At 44.3% G+C, this 12,308-nt stretch overlaps 1 protein-coding gene across 6 annotated transcripts in view; it reads left to right on the top strand.

Moving 5' to 3' along the window:
• RALGPS1 (Ral GEF with PH domain and SH3 binding motif 1) overlaps positions 1-12,308 on the top strand; it is a 301,912-nt gene that overhangs the window by 109,527 nt on the left and 180,077 nt on the right. For all 6 annotated transcript variants that reach the window (XM_007471717.1, XM_007471715.1, XM_007471716.1 and 3 more), the window contains one exon: positions 10,461-10,550. In XM_007471717.1, coding sequence (XP_007471779.1) covers positions 10,461-10,550 — 90 coding nt within the window. The remainder of the gene's footprint in view (positions 1-10,460; positions 10,551-12,308) is intronic.

Genomic DNA, 12,308 nt, shown 5'->3' on the forward strand with positions numbered 1-12,308 from the left:
ATATATATATATATATATATATATATATATACACACACACACACACACACATACACTTACGTAGTTCTTAATGACTGAAACCCCAGCTCAAACTCACCTTACTGGCTTATGTAACAATGTCCAGGGAGAGACTGGACTTCACGTATTGCTAGGGGCCTTGGGTGACGCTGCTCTCTCCACCTGGAGGTCCCTGGAGACGTTCAGGGAGGTGTTTTCTCTGTGCTGGCTCCCCTCAGGCAGCCCCCTCCTCTGTGGTTCTGAGATGGCTGCCAACAGCTCATTGTGAGGGCAGCGCATGCAGAAAAGACCTTCCTCTTCTTCAGCATCTCCATCTGATGTCCTGCAACAGAGACTCTGGGGTTGATGGCCCTGGCTTGGGTCCCATCCTGCGCTTCATGATCTCATTACCCTGACCAGGAGACAGGAGGCTCTGGCTGGCCAGGTCTCAGAAACAGGCCTTCCCATGGAGGTAGGGTAGGGGGCCAAGGCCGCAGGAACTGAGATGGGAGGACTGGCAGTTCCTCAGGGAAAGTTGGTGCTCGGACAGGAAGAGGCTGAGGGATGGCCAGAACCGCCCGCAGACCCTCTTCCCTCTTGCACTCTTCCATCCAGCTCTGAGCTTTCTCCCCTGATCAATCTGCTCATACCCCATCCATGCGACATTAGCCTAGTCACCGAATATTCCTGATCCCTCTTGGCTTTAATCGAGACTATTTAAAAAACAGTTATTGAGCACTTAGCCTCAACTTACTGAGTTAGATACTGTGCTAAGCATTTAACCTGCATCATCTAATTCTGTTTTCACAAAACCCACTGAGGCCGATATTTTAAACCCATTTTATGGATGAGGAAGCTGAGGTTCTGGAAAGTGAAGTAACTTGCTCAAAGCCACATAGCTGGTGAGCTTCTTTACTGAGGGGCCTCCCCATTTTTCTGAACATGACTCCAGTAGAACCCCCTGTTCTTCCAGACTTCATTTATCACAGGGCTGGGAGGCAGTGTTAGCATTTTCCCTTCCAAATGCTACCTCCAAACAATTATTCTCTCCTCGTTGTATAAACCCTCTTTCATTTGAGGCTCATTACTTCTGGTTATATTCATTTATTTATTTAATAGACATTGACTGCACAGGGTACCGGGCTCTGTGCTAGGTTCAGGGGGTCAGCAGTAAACTGGATGTAGCCCTTGCCATCATTAGCTCATAGTCTGGTGGGGGAGACAGACGTGATGGAGGGGATTACAGTCCAGGGGAATCAGTGCTAGGGTGGGAAAACCAGAAGAGAGGTATGGGTAGTAGGAAGGGAGGCCAGAAGACTGGACTGGAGTCTGTCCCATTAATCTAGGTGAACGACAGAGATGTAAAGTGGCCGGGCTCAAGAGAATATTAAGAGACCGAATGATAGCACTGGGTGATTGATTGGATTTGGAGGGAGATGACAGGGAGGCGCAAAGGAGGCCCCGCTTTGGTCCTTGGCAACGGCACTCTTTGAGGTGGTGAGTGCAGAGGAGGAGGAGCAGTTGTGAGGGAGGAGATGACGGAGAGGAGCGAGGTCTGGGCGTGTGAGCTCAACCATGCAGCAGGTGGTTGGGTATTTGCGTCTGGGAGTCACGGGAAAGATCCAGCTTGAATATGCAGATATTGCAGTCACCTGCATTCGAAGCCGTAGGAGTAGATGAGATTGCCCAGGGAGCAACAGAGGCCCACGTGAGAGCCTCAGGGCTTATGGGAAGGGCAGAGGAGAAGGGGCTGAGAAAGAGCAGCCTGGGCGCGAGAAGAACACCCAGAAAGGCTGGTGTCTTGGAAATCAGTGTCTCAAGGATAACGGGATGCTACAGAATGGGTCATTTAAAAGGACTAAAAAAAGAGTCTTTTATGTTTAGCAGCGCGGCGGTGCTAGGCTCAGCAGGAGCTGTTTTGCGGGGGTGTGAAATGGAAGCTGGGCTGTAGCAGCTTGAGCGGTAGATGTGAGGAAATGGAGAGAGCAGGTGTAGGCGATGCTTGAACAGTGCCTCCCTCTAAGGAGAAAGATGAGAAGAAGCGGGTGGCTGGAGGGGTTGAAGATGTTCAGGGAAGGGTTAATATTCCTCTTTTCCTTTCAGCAGAAAGAGCCTTGGGGGTGTACATATTTTGAATGGAAAGAGCCAGTAGACCGGGAAAAATTAAAGATGAGGGGAGAGAGGGAATACATAATGAAGTGAAGTCCCAGCGAAGGTGGGAGAGGCCGAGGCCTGGGACCTCTTCATCGTAAAAGGCGAGTCTGCAGAAAGGAAAGATACAGACACAGGTCTGCTTGTAGGTGTGGTGCAAGATGGTTCACGGCTCCTCTTTCCTCAGTGAAATAGGAGGTGAAGGCGGGGAAGCAGGAGGAAAGCTTGAGGGGTTTGGGGGGAGCTTGAAAAAGCCACTCCAGGGGAAAGAGAAGGTTGACTATGGAAATATAGGAAGACTTGTGGGCAGAGCTGATGGAAGTAGAGGTTGTGGCTTTTAAAGTAGCCCCAGGGCATGAGGATAGCTGGTTTTCTCTAGTTGCACTTTGCAGCCTAAAGAGAGGGGCACAGGAGGGCAAGTGGTTGGATCCATCCATGATGTGCAAAGCAGATTTTTTGAAGGACCATGGATGGGGCAAGGGACCTAAAAGTACTGGCTAAGAAGGGGCTGAAGTGACAAATGATAGGGGATCCATCTGCTCAAGAGGAAAAGGGCCACCAAGGACTCCAAGGCGTGGTGAGAGGGAAGGATGGGCACAGCAGTGGGGCTGGGGTCAAGGAGCAGGTGAGGATTAGAAGGTTAAAGGTTGTGGCCCGAGACTGGAACTTCAGGTTTCTGATGCAGGGCGGTCCTGGGTAATTTGGAGTAGGGGGTGACTGGAGTGATAGGTGGGTAACAGTTGCTGAAGTGACGTCGTTCACAGTGATGTTGATGTTACCCAAGGAATAAGGCAGGGTTTGCTATGGAGAGGAAGGCAGCGGTCCAGATTCTGATCTGCTTGCTATCTCCAAAGTTTTACCTTTCCAGAATGTAAAAAAAAGGGACTCATATATATGTAGCCTTTTCTGACTGTCTTTTCACTTAGCCATATGCATTTAAGATTCATCCATGTCTTTATATGGCTTGATGGCTTTTTTATGAGTACTGCTCATTGTATGGATTTACTAGTCTATCCATTCACCTTCTGAAGGACTTACAGTTTTTGATGATTATGAGTAAAACTGCTATAAACATATGCATGCTGTTTTTTTTTTTTTTTTGGTGTGGACATAAGGCTTCAAATAAACTGGGTAAATATCTAGGAGTACAGTTGCTGGATCGTGTCTGTACCATTTTGCATTCCCACCAGCAAAGAGTGAAAGTTTGTGTTGCTTCAGGAAGAAATAAAACTGTCTTTATTCACAGATGACATGATGGTCTATACAGAAAATCTCAAAAAAATCTATTTTTAAAACTCCTGGAACTAATAAGGGAGTATAGCAAGGTTGCAGGGCACAAGATCAATATATGAAAGCTTTCCTATATGCCAGCAATGAAGAATTAGAACTTGAAATTTAAAAAAAAAAAACAAAACACCATTTACAGTAGCACACACATACTCAAGAAATACTTAGGTATAAATCTAACAAAGTATGTACAGGTTCTATATGTGGAAAACTATAAAACACTGATGAAAGAAATCAGAATAGATTGAAATAGAGAGGTATTCCATCTTCATGTATTAGAAGACTCATTATTAAGATTTCAGTTCTTCCCAGCTTGATCTATAGATTCAATTCAATCCTAATTGAAATCCCAGCAAGCTATTTTATAAATATCAGCAAACTGATTCTCAAGTTTATATGGAAAGGCTAAAGATGTAGACTAACCGGCACAATACTGAAAAAGAATGAAGTTGGAGGACTCACTCTATCTGATTTCAAGACTGATTGTAAAGCTATAATAATCAAGACAGCTTGGTATTGGCAAAAGAATAGATGTCTAGGATTATGAAACAGAATAGAGAGCCCAGAAATAGACTCAGACAAATATAGTCAACTGACCTTTGACAAATGCATGAGGGCATTCAGTGGAGAAAGAGTAATTTCTTCAACAAATGGTGCTGGAACAATTGGAACTGTTTTTGTGTACGTGAAAAAATGAACCTAGACACAAGAGTTTAGGCCTTTCATAAAAATTAACTCAAAATTGATCACAGACCTAAATGTAAAAGACAAAACTATAAAACTTTTAAAAGAAAACATAGAAGAAAACCCTACATGACCTTTGGTGATGAGTTATTAGATATAACACCAAAGCACAATCCATGAAAGAAAAAATTGGTAAGTTGGACTTTATTAAAATTAAAATCTTCTATTCTGCAAAAGACATTTTTAAGAGAATTAAAAGACAAAGCACAGACTGGGAAAAATATTTGCAAAACACATATCTGATAAAAGACTTGAATCCAAAGTATATTCTTTTTTTTTTTTTTTTTTTCCTTCAGCCAAAGTATATTCTTAATAGTTAACAATAAGAAAACAACCCAATTAGGGACTTCCCTGGCGGTCCAGTGGTTATGACTTTGCCTTCCAATGCAGGGGGTACAGATTTGATCCTTGGTCTGGGAGCTAAGATCCCACATGCCTTGTGGCCAGAAGAAAACAAAACATAAAACAGAAGCAATATTGTAACAAATTCAATAAAGACCTTAAAAATGGTCCACATCAAAAAAAAAAAAAAAAATCTTGAAAAAAAGAAAACAACCCAATTAAAAAACAGGCCAGGGACTTCCCTAGTGGTGCAGTGGTTAAGAATCCACCTGCCAGTGCAGGGGACATGGGTTCGATCCCTGGTCCGGGAAGATCCCACATGCTGCGGAGCAACTAAGCCCATGCGCCACAACTACTGAGCCTGTGCTCTAGAGTCCACGAGCCACAACTACTGAGCCCGAATGCCGCAACTACTGAGCCGACACGCTGCAACTACTGAAGCCCACGCACCTAGAGCCTGTGCTCTGCAACAAGAGAAGCCACCCCAATGAGAAGCCCGTGCACTGCAATGAAGAGTAGCCCTGCTTGCTGCAACTAGAGAAAGCCTGCGCACAGCAACAAAGACCCAACACAGCCAAAAAAAAAAACAGGCCAAATATCTGAATAAGTACTTTACCAAAAAGATATAACCAAGGGCAAATAAACATGAAAAGATGCTCAGCATTATTTGCCATCAGGGAAATGCAAACACTATGCACCTATTAGAATGGCTAAAAAACAAACAAACAAAAAAACAACCCAAAACAAACAAACAAAAAACCTCACGAAACCTGACAATACCAATTGTTGGCAAGTAATTGGAGCAACAGAAACTCTCATTTGTTGCTGGTGGGAATGAAAACTGGTGCCATCCAGCAACTGAACTCCTCAATATTTATCCAGTTTATTTGAAATCTTACATCTACACACATACACATATTCACACACACACACACAGATACACAAATAGCACACAAATATTTATAGCAGCTTTATTTATAATAGTCAAATACTGAAAGTAACTAGGATGTCCTTCAATAGGTGAAAGGATAGGCAAACTGGTAAATTCATACAATGGAATAGTCTTCATCCGAAAAAAAAAAAAAAAAAAATAAGCCATCAAGCCATATAAAGACATGGATGAATCTTAAATACATATTGCTAAGTGAAAGAAGCCAGTCTGAACAGGCAACATAAGTGTGATTACCTCCCCCATTTTTTTTTTGACATTCTGGAAAATGCTGAAAAAAATTCTGGAAAGCTAAAATTATAGGGATGGTAAACAGATGAGTGGCTGCCAGAGGTGTGAGAAGGGGAGAGCTTTGAGTAGGTGAAGAACGGGATTTTTCAGGGTGGTGAAACTATTCCGTATGATACTATAATTTTGGATACATGCCACTATGCATTTGTGAAAACCCATAGAACTTTACAGCACTAAGAGTAAACCTCTTAGTGCTAACTATGCAAATTTTAATCATTGTGGAGATTAAGGGGTCCTAGGATGGAATGTAGAACATAACAAGCGAATCTAACTGGATTATAAATGTATGAAACAACCTCCCTGAGAAGGGTGAGGGGAAAAGGTGCTGGCCTAAGTAACTTTGGAAATGAGGGAGCCTGAAAGACTAAAGACAAAAGGAGCTGTATATAAGCACTGTACTCTGATCAAGTTGTTTCCCAAGGACGGATGGGTAACAATTCTGGAGCCATTATGCATGAACACTGGAATTGAACAATTAAGGAAATGGGTGGCAGATGGTGGGACCCAGGTTTCTCTCACCTGTTGGAGTGGGAAGTTGTAGACAAGCAAGAGGAGGCTAGAATGATCCATATGGTAATGGATTGGAGGTGGAGACATTAGTAGGAAGTCATATTTAGCTTAATACAGATACAGATGGTTACATATAGAAATATTTTTAGGTATGTATATATACAAGAGTTAGGGTACACACACACACACACACACACACACACACACACACACACACACACACACACACACACACACACACACACACACACACCCACACATTTCCTTGCTCTGCATCTGAGAGGACCTAGAAACAGTGATACCTAAGTAGCACAAGCACACGTAGCTCCCAGATCTTGGTTTCTAATACCATTATCTAATTAAAGGAACCAGGGGGCACTTCCCTGCTGGTCCAGTGGGTAAGACTCTGTGCTCCCAATGCAGGGGGCCTGGGTTCGATCCCTGGTTGGATGCCTGGTCGGGGAACTAGATCCCACACGCATGCCACAGCTAAGAAGTCCGCATGCTGCAACGAAGATCCCGCATGCTGCAGCTAAGACGCAGCTGGCGCAGCCAAAATAAATAAGTAAATAAATAAATTAAAAAAATATTTTTTAAAAAAGGAACCAAGGCTCCTTGGAGAAATGGCTGGTTTCGGACTGGGGCAAGAAATGTACGGGATGAGGCGGTAGCATCTTGTAGTTCCAGAAAGTAAGGAGGTGCTCAAACAAACCAACCAAACAATGCTGGGGGCATGTCGAAGCCAGCTCTCAGTGGCCAAAGCTGGAACAATTTGAGTAAGGAAATAAATAACATAGTATTGGATCAAAACCCCAAAGTATAAAATAAATATCCGTGAGTCCATTCTGATATAAACAAATGATGGAATAAATAAATGGGGGAGACTAGACAAACCTCCTATGCAGAAGAATTCCAAATAATCTATGTAGATATTTTGCCCTCAAGAAGGTGGAGCATAACTGCCTCCTTCCTTCCATAGCGACTTCCTTCCAAAGTTTGAGGTGATAGTATTATTTATGCAACCAGTTCCCTATTGATGGGCATATTCTTTTGCTTTATAAACAGTGCTTCAGTGAACCCTTGTATGTATATCACTCTACATTTCTGTATTTTTGTAAGATAAATATTCCAGGGAGAATATAACTTTTAACAGCTTGAAAGATACATTCAAGTGGTTCTTCAAAATGGTCCTGTGAATTTATACCCCTGCAAACAGTGTATGAGTATCAGTTTCTCCACACTCTTGGCACACTGTATGACTCACAAAGGGGTAATGTATTCTCTTTAATATAAACCCCTTTTAATAATCAAGGGTCAGAGGACAGGTGTCCCAATAGAAAGGTGGATGAAGGACCTGAACACGTAATTCACAGGCAAATAATACAAATGGCCTATAACTATTTGCAACAAAAAACTGAAAAAACATGCAAAAAAATGTTAACTGAGGAGTCATGAAAGAAATGTAAAATAGAAACAGTGAGACATTAGTTTGTCCACTAAGTTAGTAAAGAAAAAAAGAGCTGTAATAACTGGTATTAGCCTGCTCCAATTTTTATGGATCAACAAATAAAACTTTTGGAAGCCAAGTTTTTAAATATATACTTTTGAAAAAAGATATACATACTTTTATTCACTCTACCTTACAGGAATTTATCCTCAGACCTTAATTAAAAATGTGTAAAGATATATGTATAAATATGTTCACCACAGCATTGTCTATCACAACAAAATAATTCGAAATAAGCTACCCAACAGTAGGAGGTTCCTTAATGATGAGACATCCCTAAGATGAAATGCTTGGCAGCTGCTAAAAAATATGTTGATATTCTTATATATTTATAAAAATTCTTGTGATAGTATGATTAATATATACCAATTTAATTGAAAAAGAGAAACATGTTCTATGACTAGGCAGACATATGTTCTGAGACATGACAAACATATGTTCCAAGAAGGACACATACCACAATGTTTATCAGGGGGGTCTGTATGTGAGAACGAACTTGCAAATGACTTCTGTCTCTTGTGCTTATCTCTGTCCCTTTGTTTTCTACATTAAGCTTCTCTTAAATTTTGTAGTTAAAAAACAATTAAAACAGTTTAAAACCATGCTGATTCTCCCTTTGTAATGTCTCTCTCCTCTGCCCCTTTCCTCCATCTCCTTCAACACTGCCCTCGCTCAGGCCTCCCGTCTCTCACTTAGACCATTGCCTCCGCTTCTTGATGGGTGTCCCTGCTCCTGCAGAAGGGTCTAGCCTGTCACTCCTGTGCTCAGAAGCCTCTGGAACTCTCCCTGCACAGCATAGTGTCCCCTTGTTTCTCCAGGCCCCCTTCCCTTCTAAGTTCAGCCTCCCTCCCGCCCCAACCCCACGGGGCACCTGCAACACCAGTCCTGTCCGCCCGCTCAGCTCTCCCTGGTCTCCTCACCTGTTGAGGGTCTACCCATCTTTCAAGGCCCACCTCCTCTAGGAAGCCTTCTTTTCTCATTATCTCCCCCATACTCCAGTTCACTTGGTTTGAACTTCTTTGATGGCCATAATCACCAGCTGCCTTTTAATACAGTGATTTCTGGACTGACAGGTCTGGACTCGCAGTGCCTGGAGCACACAGTAAGGGCTTCGTGAAAGTCTGCTGAAGTGAACGGATCCAGAGTTGCCTCTGAACACCACCCGAGTCAACTCTGCCATGTTCCGTAATTATGCTTTAAATAGGTGTGATTTTTTTGGGCACATAAGAATCTATTAAATTATACATATAAACTATCACACTTGAGATTTATGTGGCATAAAAGTGTGCATGTATTAACATATAAGGTTTATGGGCATATCACCTAGAAAAAATCTTGCTGTATGGAAAATCTTTCTTCCATAACTGGCTAGTAACATTTGAGTCTGAACTTAATTTTAGGCAATTCCTTGGAAAAAATGATTCTATGGAAACCCAGGCATGTCCTAGAGGCAACCACAGATAATTACACAGAGAAAACTTTTCTATAATATTCCTGCTTAATATAACAAGCCAAATTTTGATTCTTGGTGATTTAATTTTTTCTTGTTTTCACATTGAAAAGTGACAGTATTTCAGTAAAGGGAAGACATTTGGTTGCAGCAGTAAACATGCTTTGATAACTCTGGACTATCCTTAACTGTTTTAGTCTTTGTAAAATTTAGAGGTTTTAGATGCTTAGCCTTCCTTTTCATTCCATGTCTCCCCCATTCTCTGCCCATCTCTCCTCCTTTCTTTGCGGTGCTGTCATTGCACTCTTGGGCATCCGTGTTTCACATAGAGCTGTTGTTATAGTCATGAAACATAAACAGGAAAGCAAACCACTGCCCAGTGTTTCTTAGCATGAAGCTTCTCTTGTTTTCATTGAGGCATCGTGTGAGTCAACTAGACACTGATGGATGACTTTCTTGTTCCCACCAAAGGACTCAGGGGCTCGAGGATGGTCAAGTGTGAATGATATTCTGAACCAAAAGTACCAGTATATCCTTTTGGCATATGCTGTCTCCAGAAAAACATGCCCTTTTACCTGCATTGCTTTACAGAACTTTGAGAGATGTTTCTGCATCACTTAAGTTATTGGGCAAACCTCTCCTAGAAAATGAAATTTGTTATAATTGTGCAAATATAGGTGAGTCCTTCTTGCCTTGGGTCTGGCTGGGGATATGGATCTCATAGGTGGTACTGCCAGCACGCGTATCCCTTTGTCTGGCCATTTGTCCATCTGTCCATCCATCCATCCATCCATCCATCTCCCCATAACTGGGATCCTTCTGAGCAAAAATCCTGTCTGATACATCTCAAAATTTCCTGAAGCACCTTTAGGGAGACCCATATGTCGATGGAGGCCCAGTAAGTCCCCTGGCTAATGATGGGAGTACTTATTTCTCACAGCACCACTATGCGTGTTGGAGAGCTGGTGCTGACGGCATGGGACCCACTTGTAGGGTTGGGTGTCATAAAGGAACCCTCAACCTCCTGCAACCCTAGGGTTTGCTCTGTCAGTCTCCCAACCTCTTAGAAATCCCACAGAAGTAGTGGGCGGGGTAACTTGGTTGGTCCGGCATTTAACAACTTTTCTGGTGTGTGTGTGTGTGTGTGTGTGTGTGTGTGTGTGTGTGTGTGTGTGTGTGTGTGTGTGTGTGTGTGTGTGTGTGTGTATCTGTGTCTGTGTTTGACTCTACAGGTCAGTTTTTGGGTTGTACGAGAAATTCTAACAGCACAGACTTTAAAAATAAGGGCAGAAATCCTGAGCCATTTTGTGAAAATAGCCAAGGTAAGCTGTTTTATTACTACTTTTCCCCTTCCTTTCCTTTCTTTTTTGTCGCAAAAAGGTGTTTCCTTGGTACTTTGGGTGCCGATTTGCTCTGGATGAGCCGGGCAGGGTTCAGACACGGGGCTCTGGCCCAGCTTCCCCAGGCAGAGGCAGCTGTGGGACCAGCCTGGCTGCTTGCTGGGCCTCCCAGCCCCTGTGCACGCACAGGCAGGTGCCCTCCGCCCTGTGGTTTTGGCAGCCAACCATTCTTTATAGCTGGCCTTTCACAGACTCTCCACGAGGCCCCAGTGCCTACCTCTGGGATCCATTCATCCTCCTATTCAGATTTAGCCAGTGCCGGGGGGATGATGGCTTTTAGTCAGCATCGGAGGTTGTGACACCATCACATCCTGCACAGTTTATTCGCGGTCAGCAGAGCTCACCCCACCCCATCTTGCGCTTGAGGCCCGGGCCCTGCTGCCCCGACCCCACCCCCTGGGCCTGCCCTGGTAGGGTTGGTCCTTGCCGGTTATTGGGCACCAGGCTCACGTCTTTACCCCACTTGCCCCTCCTCTTTCCTCATCTCTGCCAGCCCAGGCTGTGATCCCACGGGCCTTCCTGGACCACTCTCATCTCTTACACAGTCCTGCCAGCCCCTCCCAGCCCACTGCTCCCCACCACGGGGCTCACCTGACTCAGCGGAGCACCGTCCTGTCTGTTTACTGCCCGCTTTGTGTGTGCGCGTTGTCTTCCCACCCAGGTCCTAGGCCAGCTCACCTTCACTGTGGCCCCTCTCTGGCCAGGCGCCACAGCTGCTGCTTTACAGAAATGATTGCATTTGAAGCTGACATTATTATTATCCCATTTCCGGAGGAGGAAGGGAAGGCTTAGAGAGGTGGGTGTCCACGCCCAGGCCCCATGGTCAGTCGGAGCATGTCTCTCTGCCTTCAGGAGAGCTGCTCTGCTGCCCCGCACAGCAAGGTTGTGTTCATCCAGCTCTAAGTATGTTAGGGGCATGGACACTTTTACGTCCTGTGCATTCTGAAGTGCCTGGAACTGTTGCTGGGCGTAATGATACTTGTTGCTCTCGGTGAGTTCGTTCTGGGCCATGAGAGAAAGTGGGATGAAGTTCCAGCCCACCTGGTGCTTTCAGTTTGGAAGTTTCCAGTCCCTACCCAAGGGATCCAAAACGATTCCTCCTTAAGCTCTGCCATCTTCCGATGGTGGATCATCACGCTGGCGCTGTGCCCTGGGTATGTTCTTGTTCGAGCCTCCTCCTTTCTCTGGGCCTTGGTTTCCCATCTATAAAATGGGAAAGGGGTGGATTAGATCATCTCCCAGAGAACCTTCACCTCTAAAAGAAATTCTGTGGCAGGCATAGCCATTCAGATACAAAGGATGAAATTCAGCTCACTCAGAATCTATTATTACACACAGCAAACGATTAGGGAATATTACGAGATGTATGAAATGCAGTATTAACTTGTGTGGTAAGGGAGAAATCTCCAGGTAGGAGCAGAGCCGTGAGGACTAGGCATAAGGGCTTTTCGTGGATTTGTTCATTTTACTAAGCCCTCCTGCTCTGTGCTGTACTAGGTCCTAGGGATATGATGGTAGATACCGCTTCATCCCGGCTCTCAGGGAACACACGGTCCAGGGTGAGAGAGGGGCAAGTGCGAGCAAATACAGTCCAGTGGGCTAAGGAAATGCACAGGCTGCCGTGGGAACATGCAGGTGGGGTGGGGTTGGGGACAAGTCTTCCTGACAAAGAACAAGCAG

The sequence above is a fragment of the Lipotes vexillifer genome, unplaced genomic scaffold (assembly GCF_000442215.2).
Source record: "Lipotes vexillifer unplaced genomic scaffold, Lipotes_vexillifer_v1.1 scaffold98, whole genome shotgun sequence".
Classification (NCBI taxonomy): Eukaryota; Metazoa; Chordata; class Mammalia; order Artiodactyla; family Lipotidae; genus Lipotes; species Lipotes vexillifer.